The sequence below is a fragment of the Littorina saxatilis genome, linkage group LG7, assembly GCF_037325665.1.
Source record: "Littorina saxatilis isolate snail1 linkage group LG7, US_GU_Lsax_2.0, whole genome shotgun sequence".
NCBI lineage: Eukaryota > Metazoa > Mollusca > Gastropoda > Littorinimorpha > Littorinidae > Littorina > Littorina saxatilis.
In genome coordinates, this window is record NC_090251.1 from 3,769,166 (window position 1) to 3,779,320 (window position 10,155).

At 45.0% G+C, this 10,155-nt stretch overlaps 2 protein-coding genes across 2 annotated transcripts; both read right to left on the reverse strand.

Annotated features, from left to right (window-relative positions):
• Window positions 1-544: 544 nt before the first annotated feature.
• On the reverse strand, window positions 545-7,194 carry LOC138970493 (protein mono-ADP-ribosyltransferase PARP14-like). The gene is made up of 5 exons (XM_070342948.1): window positions 6,166-7,194; window positions 5,047-5,361; window positions 2,414-4,613; window positions 1,884-2,033; window positions 545-771 (listed from the first exon to the last, which is right to left on the reverse strand). The coding sequence occupies exons 3-5, from the start codon at window positions 3,531-3,533 to the stop codon at window positions 767-769; spliced, it is 1,275 nt and encodes a 424-aa protein (XP_070199049.1). The 5' UTR covers window positions 3,534-4,613; window positions 5,047-5,361; window positions 6,166-7,194; the 3' UTR covers window positions 545-766.
• On the reverse strand, window positions 3,552-9,953 carry LOC138972036 (protein starmaker-like). Its single transcript, XM_070344876.1, has 6 exons — window positions 9,338-9,953; window positions 7,260-7,803; window positions 6,332-6,524; window positions 5,115-5,361; window positions 3,812-4,613; window positions 3,552-3,678 (listed from the first exon to the last, which is right to left on the reverse strand). The coding sequence occupies exons 1-6, from the start codon at window positions 9,951-9,953 to the stop codon at window positions 3,552-3,554; spliced, it is 2,529 nt and encodes an 842-aa protein (XP_070200977.1).
• Between the last annotated feature and the right edge of the window lie 202 nt (window positions 9,954-10,155).

The window sequence follows — 10,155 nt, forward strand, 5'->3', positions numbered from 1 at the left end:
CAATTAGCCGTAAGATAATGCTTGCATATACATGCGGTAAAACATAGCTGTATTCATATATGTGTGTGTGTGTGTGTGTGTGTGTGTGTGTGTGTGTGTGTGTGTGCACATGTGTGTGCGTGTATGTATGTCTGTCTGTTTTGAGATGTGAGCATGCACATGTGTATGACCTTGTGCATGTTTGGATATATGCCTGTGACTGTGTGTTGAATAGGTCTTGTGGTCATTGTGAAAATCATACTCATTCCTTCCACACCACTCCACACCCCTTACACACACACACACACATGTATTGATCCTTCCACACACAAACATATGTATGACACACAACCCAAAACCACATTCTCTCATCAAAACTCACAAACTTGCCTTGTCATGGACTGACCCACACAAACACATGCAACCACACACACCGTCATACCCATCCCTCCCACACCACTCCACACACACACACACACCCACACATCCTTTCACACACACACACACATGTAACACACAACCAAAATTCACATTCTCTCATCAAACCACACACAAACTTGCCTAGCCATGGTCATCACGCCAAGATGACAAGCTCAGATTGAATACAAGTTTGCACCGAAGGTCGCCCCCTGACGTTCGCACAACATGGCCCAACTCTGCTGCGCCGAACTTTTCATGGTATTTTTTCAGTTCTTGCTGAATAGCATCCCCTCCCTCTCTCGCAATGCTTTTGGACAGCACGCCCTTTTGCAGGTCTAGACTCGGATGAGTTGTACACACGATCACATCAGTCTGCACAAATTACCGTGTATGAATATCAAGGAAGAACGATGTTTCCAACCTAGCATAGAGTATGATCACATCAGACACATTACTGTGTTTCTGTTGAGGGTGTTTGTGTGGAATGGGCAGGTGGGGGGAGGGGAGGGTGGGAAGTAAAATCAGGGTTTTCATGGAAGCAATGCAGTTACAGCAACGAAAAATTGGGTTTAAAACTGACACGTTTCACATACAAATGCTTGGGTGAAGGTGGTACAAAAAAGTTTTACATGTATTAGAAGATCTATCAAATCTGAGAAAATAAGCTTAGGATTTTAAAACAGAGCTCTTATAACTTTGTCAGCACTTTCATTTAAAAAAATGAATAGACACAAAACACAAACTGACCGGTTTACGAATGGTCCGTGCGCGATCGGTGAGAATCTTGTGTGACAGGGTGACCTGTCACCAATAATAGAATGAAGCTATTGTCATTGTCCAGTTAGTCTTTGTTGCTGGTCAGTTTGTGTTTTGTGTCTTTTCATTTTTTTTAAATGAAAGTGCTGGTATGCGCTAGCTGTGTCCAGCTGCAGGCAATTAACAGTATTTATTTATTTATTTATTTATTTATTTACGAGAATTTATATCCCTATGGGTGAAGCAAGTTTCTAATTCCTTTGAAGTAGGCCGACACCTCGGGTCCGGTGGACAGCCCCGGTTGCCCTCAGGGTGGTGTTATATCATATGCCGCCTGGCTGACTCTTGTCTACCTGGGTAGTGGGGAATTTTCAAGTAGGTGTCAGTTCTTTTGATACAGGTGAATCCGAGATGCCAACAGGGGGCGACCTTCGGTGCAAACTTGTATTCAATCTGAGCTTGCCATCTTGGCGTGATGACCATGGCTGGGCAAGTTTGTGTGTGGTTTGACGAGAGAATGTGGATTTTGGTTGTGTATTCCTGAAACGTATACCTCTGTTGCCGCCAGACCATAAGGGGTAATTGTCAGTCATTCATTCTCTCTCTCTCTCTCTCACACACACACACACACACACGCACACACACACGCACGCACGCACGCACGCACGCACACACGCACACACACACTCACATCTTTTGTTAAAGACAGAAGTATCCCTGCAACCTACCTTTAGTGCCTCCAGACCAGGTGGAGCCAACAGCATGGATGACGTGTGAGCATGGCAGAGTACCTGCCCCTGTCACCATGACCTCTCCATCGTTCAGCTCACCACGCTCTGCGACCAGCTCATCTGATTCCTCTTGGATGCACCTTCCGCCTGGAAAAGTGTTTTCACTGTCATGGAAGTTTGGCAAGAAACCGCACACAAGAAGAGATCGGGCACACAGCCCTGCTTCACAGTTATGAATCTATTTCGAAAAGGACAGAAGCTGAATCATATAACATGATTGTAGCAGGAATGCAAACAGCAATGGGTTTTCCTGCATTCCTTTATATTTCATCAACTCTGCCTAAAGCTGTTACACCAATTAATGAAGACTAAATATTAGCAAAGTTTCTTATTAGTTAAAAAAAAAATTTCAAGATGAAATTTAAATATAAATAAAAGCACATGACCCTGGCAAGAAAATAAGACTGCTGATTTCAGTTTTGGACACTACAATCAGACTATCAAAAAGAAAGGCACAATACTCTCACCTGCTTTCACAATGGCTGCAGCCACCCCACCATCATGTTGAAGACGCCCGTTGGCAGCATTGACGATGGCGTCCACTGCACACTGGGTGATGTCACCTTGGATGATCTGAAGGTCAAGGGTGGGACTCAGCTGAGCCTTCGCAAGGACACGGTCACCTGACTGGGATGTTCCATCTCCGCCTCCACCCGTGGTGATGTAGCACTTGGTGACAGACCCTGTCTGAGTCAGGAAGTCCTGGCCTTTGCCGCCCTTGAGATACCTGGACATTCCTGGCTTCTTGAAGGTCATCTTGTCTTCCTTGATGCGGCCCACCATCTCTCTCACTTCACCCACGATACTCGGGAGGCAGTCCTTGGGGCCATGAGCCTGCAGTCCGTTCTTGCTGAAGCTGATATTGACACCAACATCTTTTGCTTTCTTCCCGAGCTCCTTCAGATCATGATCGCAGAACTCCTTGAGGAGCTTGACCTTGTTTGGGTTTATCTCCAAGGTCTTCCCTTGCTGCTTGTTCTCTTTCAGGAACTTCTTCAACTTGAGCTCAGTGTTGGAAATATTGCTGGGTGTGTCAACTATAATGACACTGTCGCCATCCGGCAGCAGCACAGGCTGTGGGGGACTGTCACTGTCTTCCAGCTGCTCCAGGAATGACCTCCAGGCGGGTGATTTCAGAGTACAGGCCTCCTCCTTTTCTGACTTGATGGTTTTCTCCTTGAAAGCTTCTTTAAACATCTCCTGTATGCGAACAAGGTCAGACGACTGGCCACTAATAATGATCTGCTTCTCAGACACTTCCCAGTGGCACACAAGTCCGTGTTCGCTGATCACAGTTTCCTGGATCCACTCCTTGGTGTCTTCTCGTTCAAACATCTTCTGCAATCCTGGTGTCAGAGACATCTTCGTCTCTCTGAGGCTCATGGCAAAGGCAAGTACATCAGAAAAGGCTTTCTTCATTTTATCTTCAGGGGCTGAGACTTTAGCAGTTCTTCTTTCTTTGTCCACAGAGACTTTCAGACCAGGATAACCTCTGTAAAACTTCTCCAAAGCTGCCGGTATGCATAGTATTTTGAACTGGGTTGGGAATCTCATCATCTTGCATGGCTGACATGGGTGTTTCAACATTGAGAGTTGGCTTGGAATCTATTGAGAGTGACATAGGTGTCGCAACCCTATCATCATCAGATTCATGGTTTCCCCTGTACCCCCATTTGCTGCTGTCTGCATTTGCTTGCGTTGGTTTCTCTTTTTCTTCTGCCAGTCGCTCATACTGGGGCAAGAGGTCAAAAAAATGTTTGACCTTTACATGGACAGCTTCCTCCCATTCACGAGTAGGCTCATCTAACAGACACGTAACAATCATCTGGTCAGGCTGCTTCCATTGAAACCTTCCACCCACAGACTTTACTTTAGTTGTTGGATCTCTTAGCAGGACAGGGTTGCCAGTGATCTTTCGTATGGCTCTTTCTTCCAGCTTGATCGCTATATCATGCTTTTCACGGGTGACACAGGTTTCTGATGACTTTTTTGTGGAGCTGGCTGCTGTTGGACGAAGATTCCCACAATCAAACATGGGACTGTTACTGCCACCTGAATACTGGTTGCTTGAGGCCCTCTCCATTCTTTCCTTATCCTTGAACTCATTCTTGTCTTTCTTTGGACTCCTAAAAGAATCAACGAGACCACTGTCAGCAAGCCCTCTATAGCCATCTGTCTGCCTCTTCAAAGCCTTGCTAGGAACCTCTTGGTACCTTGAACCCTCCTGTTGAGGATACCCATCAGTGAGTCTTCTTGGATCTCCCATCCCTTCGTCGTACTCTTCTCTGGGCTTCATCTGTGCCAAAGCTGAACTGGAGTATTGGCCTTTATTCTTGTCTCGATCATTGTCTGAAGAAAAAGAAGAGCTGCTTTCTGCCGACTCATGTTGCCTATTTGACATGAAATCTGTGTTTCCTCTGGCATACTCTCCTTCCCTTGAAGCCAATCCTCCTTTGCTGGATTGTGCAGCTTTACCTTCCTGATCTGCTGCATACTCGTCATCTGATGATGGCTCATCCCTTCTAAATGACTCTCCGTCCTCGGAGGAAACAGACCTTCTTTTACTCTCATCAGATTCATTCTCAGAGTCCGCTTCATCATGCAGAGTTACATGCAGTGGGTTGCCGTCAAGAGTGTGATCTCCTTTCTTCACCACAGCTTCTGCATCTGTAAAGTATCATCAGAATATTGTACACACAGTCAGTGTACACTTCATTGTTGGGATGAAAATACACATTTGATGTGAAAATTTTTGAAATTGGGTCCAATTTCTTATAAGAACGTTAATGGTACGGGAAATGCTTAAATGATGTAATCTCGCACAGTTAGTTATTAAAACAAAGAAAACTAGCAACCAGGCAAAAGTAGACTAAACTTCAGCTAACTAGCTCACATACTAGCTTTAAAAAAAAGTACCAGCTTGAGGGTTAAAAACATGGATATAGATCAAATTATTCCTCGCAAAAGAGCAAGAAATATCTTATTTGGTTCTTTCAGAAAATGAGTTTGGCACACACATTTGGATTGATGGCTTGAGGGAGAAAACCAACGCAAAGCACATGGAAATACAACAGAAAAGATCACAGAACATGAAACCAACCCTGAAGAAACACTTCCTCTTCTCATCCCACAAGAGACAGTCTTTTCCAATCTTGCCGCCTCCACTACGTTTCTCATTTTCAAAATATAAATTGAAGATTTCCTCATCCTCTTCTTTCAGTGCAGCTCCTGTCACCATCACAGTTTTCTGCAAGTCCTCAGGGGCCTGTTCGCGTCTCTGGCTCTGCAAACTCTGTGGAGCCAGTTTCAAATTCTTTTTTTCAGAAGTGGCGCTTAGTTCCTGATGCACAGTGCAGCACTTGCTGTTGTGGTGAAGACAGGTGTCTATCTTGTTGTGCAGAGAGTGGACTGCCTCCTGCAGCAGGACACACAAGGATTTCTTGTTGAAAGAACCAAGTTTGAATTCATGATTGTTTTTGCAGCTCAAGATAGAATACAGCCAGACAGTAGTATATTCTTAACGTGATATGTAAGTGCATGTGTGTATGTGGTCTGTGTGTGCGTGCATGCATGTGCGCATTTGTGTGTGCATGCCTATGTTTCTTTACTTTCTTTCTTTATTTGGTGTTTAACGTCGTTTTCAACCATTCAAGGTTATATCGCGACGGGGAAAGGGGGGAGATGGGATAGGGGGAAGATGGGATAGAGCCACTTGTTAATTGTTTCTTGTTCATAAAAGCACTAATCAAAAAATTGCTCCAGGGACTTGCAACGTAGTACAATATATGACCTTACTGGGAGAATGCAAGTTTCCAGTACAAAGGACTTAACATTTCTTACATACTGCTTGACTAAAATCTTTACAAACATTGACTATATTCTATACAAGAAACACTTAACAAGGGTAAAAGGAGAAACAGAACCGTTAGTCGCCTCTTACGACATACTGGCAAGCATCGGGTAAATTCTTTCTCGTCCCAACCAATATGGGACTCCCCCTAACCCGCGGGGGGGTCATGCCTATGTACGTGTGTGTCTATGTTCAGAAGAATAATAAGAACAGCACAGACTGATTCTGTCACACTGCTGACAACCTGGCACTCACACACAGAATTGGAGACAGAATGTAAAGATCACTTTTTCCCTTATTTCCTGAGACACGGCTTGACTTAATCCCTAAACAGCACAAAGTAAAGAGACACAGCTGAAGTGAACTCACCCTGTGCTGTGAGACTGGTCTGGCCCTGAGTTCCGCTCAGCTGCAAGCCTTGTGCTCCTGGAGCGTGAGAAGGTTCAGCAGCCCAGCCTCCAGTTCGTGTTACAGTTGCCCAATCCTGTGTCTTCTGCCTCATAACAGTTACCCCAGCCTGATCTGCAGCACAGACCTGAACATTCTGTGGCTGTGGGGCGAACCTCTCCTGATCTGTGTTGATACCAGAAAAGGCGGGACCAGTCTGGCCTCTACCTGGAAACTGTTCAGCTGGGGTGCAAGATGCTCCTGCAAACTGGCGATGATGGTCTTCAGTATGTGACCCGAACTTGCCTTGTTCAAAGGTGTTCTGTGCTGAAGACGTTGGTCTTGTCGGGAAGGGTTCAGTGTTAATATGACCTTGTGATGGGTGTGGCCCAGAGGTGTATCTCTCATAGTTCTGCTCCTGCGGGGATGGTCTCCCGAAGTCATCATCATTCTTCTGTCAATCATCATCAATAGCTCTGAAAAGTGCTCTCTGGTTCTCTGGCACTCCTGGAAGACTAGACACGCCAGAACTTGCCATAGGCTCTTCAGCAAAAGACTCATTGACTGGAAAGCTGCCCGCAGATATAGCTGGTGGGCCTTTTCTTGGTGCTGCAATGGGCCTGCAGGCAGTGTTGTTACCTCTCTGACTCGTCTGAGTGCAAGATGGGTCAGGGTCTGAGGAAGAACAATCCTGGCTTCCAGGACTAAGACCTCTGACATCCGTGTTTGAGACAACGTTCGAGCACCACTGACAGACTCATTGTCCTCGGAATGTTCTTGTCCTTGTGCTTGGTTTGACAGAACATCACCTGCTGCCCTGACCTAATTATCACCGGCTGATATCTTGCCAGGAAGTCCAAGCATGGAAAAATCAGTAACAGAGTTCATTGAGAATTCAGGATCAAAGTTTGTCGTTTCTGTGGCACCATCTTCTGGGCTGAAATAGGTGACCTTAGCGTTCTGATCCAGGGAACCTGCATCCATCCTTCTGTCTGTATCTTTCTTTTCATGCGCCTGCTGATTCCCAAAATTCATCTGCACTTGGTGGTGGAAAATGACAAGGAGAGTCGACTGACATGTCTGATTCACAGTCAATGTCTTTCAGAAGATTGGGATCTTCCATGTTAAAGATGTATCCATCTTGAAGATAGTTTGCATTGTTGCCAGGTGTTTTGTCATCCATTACAGGCGTCAGATGAGTGTCTTCCTCGCAAGATTCTGAAACAGAAGGTATGGAATGAGCACTGGGTTCAAGGTGACTCTGCCTCATATGGTCACTCTGGTCCTGTTGCAATGCACTCATAGAGTCATCTTGTGAGAGGGACAACAGTTCAATATCAGAGTCAGGAGAGTCTGTTTTGACAGTGCTACTTTCAGTTTCACTCAAACCAAGGAGCTGCAAGACCTCTAGTGCTCCTTGCTTAAGATCTGTGAACTTGGTCCAGTTAATGACTCGGACATACACACATTCAACTGAAGCTAACACTGGTTGTGCAGCTTTTTCAACAAGGTTTTTATCACTGAGTACGCCACAAGTGCTGCGCTCTTCATTGCAGAATTCCTCTCTGTTGCCAGTGGAAAACGTTGCAGTCATTCCCACTTGGTCTGAGTCTGCAATGTCTGCAGAGACGCAGAAGGTATTTGTTTGTTTGTTTATTTGTTGCTTAACGTCCAGCCGACTACGCAGAGCCATATCAGGACGAGGAAGGGGTGGATGAAGGGGGCCACTTGTCAAGCGATTCCTGTTTACAAATGCACTAACCCATTACTTGTGTCCCAGCAGGCTTTAGTAAAACTAAATTAATACCTACTGGAAGATTACCAGTTTCCAGTATGTTAAAATAGGCTTAACCTATCTACTTGTTTGTTTATTTGTTGCTTAACGTCCAGCCGACTACGCAGAGCCATATCAGGACGAGGAAGGGGGGGATGAAGGGGGCCACTTGTCAAGCGATTCCTGTTTACAAATGCACTAACCCATTACTTGTGTCCCAGCAGGCTTTAGTAAAACTAAATTAATACCTACTGGAAGATTACCAGTTTCCAGTATGTTAAAATAGGCTTAACCTATCTACTGCTGGACTTACATCAGAACACTAACAGATTAAACTATACATGAATCGCGAGACAAGCGGCAAGAGAGGAGATTTTTGGAAAAAATACAGGTGAATGAGCAAGAAGGCAGAAAAAGGAAAAGAATTCATGAAGATAAAGAGAGCATGACAGGAAAGAGGAACCAAAAATCTACCTAACAGCAAACTAGAAAGCTCCTGCGGTTCCAAAAACAGGAGGGGCCTTTAATTTCATAACCGCAGTGCCCCACTGCGGGAAACCTATCTACTGCTGGACTTACATCAGAACACTAACAGATTAAACTATACATGAATCGCGAGACAAGCGGCAAGAGAAGAGATTTTTGGAAAAAATACAGGTGAATGAGCAAGAAGGCAGTTTGTTTGTTTGTTTGTTTGTTTATTTGTTGCTTAACGTCCAGCCGACTACGCAGAGCCATATCAGGACGAGGAAGGGGGGGATGAAGGGGGCCACTTGTCAAGCGATTCCTGTTTACAAATGCACTAACCCATTACTTGTGTCCCAGCAGGCTTTAGTAAAACTAAATTAATACCTACTGGAAGATTACCAGTTTCCAGTATGTTAAAATAGGCTTAACCTATCTACTGCTGGACTTACATCAGAACACTAACAGATTAAACTATACATGAATCGCGAGACAAACGGCAAGAGAAGAGATTTTTGGAAAAAATACAGGTGAATGAGCAAGAAGGCAGAAAAAAGAAAAGAATTCATGAAGAAAAAGAGAGCATGACAGGAAAGAGGAACCAAAAATCTACCTAACAGCAAACTAGAAAGCTCCTGCGGTTCCAAAAACAGGAGGGGCCTTTAATTTCATAACCGCAGTGCCCCACTGCGGGAACGCAGAAGGTAGAAGGACACCGGTCAGGATCCTCGTCATACGCAGTGCAATCTAGCGTTGTTCTACTAAAAACATCGGCTTTATTGTTGTCTTTTTTACAATTGTCAACTGCACCTCCTAGCAGGTTATCCAAAGGGTATGGGCTAAAATGTGAAGAACAAGCATCTGGTGTGCTGGATGCTTCACCAGTGATGCCAAACTTCAAAGAACAACTGTCACCTTCACTAGAGCCTGAAGGTTTTGGGGGAGTCACTGTAGCTTCCCCTGCAGTCTCTCGCATCAAGCCTGCTCTACGATCACCCTCCTCAGGTTCCTCTGTGATGCATTCAGCATGCCGATTGAGAAGAGTTGGAGTGCAAGGCAGGGAATCTGCTATGCTGGCAGTCATCATGGAAACTTGGAAAAGGGATAGACATCTGTCGCCTTCATCGTCCTCAGGTGTCTGAAGTTCCGTCTTGATCGCCGAGTCCAAACTGGGAGATTCCAGCCTGCAAATCAGGCGCTCCATACAACTACGACTCATGCTTCCTAGGTCAGACCCTGAGCTGCCGGACGATCCAAAGTCAGACAGGTATGCCTCAAGTGTGTGACCGTGCAGGCCGTTCTCTGAGAAACCCACACTGTTTGCAGGAGAACCACTCTCCTCACTCCCTGGTGATTCTCTGCTATCTTTGGATGCAGAGGTAGGATGAGATGATACAGTTTCGCCACCAGTATGAGCGTCTGAGCAAAGAGAGGCGTTTTCACCACAATATTCCTGATTTAGTCGAAGATTTTCCTCAGCAGACTCAGTCGTGCTCTGATGTTCTGAATAACTCTCCAACTCACTCTCCATTGTGAAAATTATGTAAAAAGAATGTTGCCAAAGGCTAGGAATATTGTTCCAATGGCGTATCCACAGCTAGGCTAGCTGTCACCATCTAATGCTTTATGATTATTCAGCACAGTTTCAAGTGAATAAAGCAAAGAAAAAGAGAAAAAAAAGCTCTCTGGAATTATTAAAAACATCCATGGGATGAGAGCTAATTAAAAGTTGA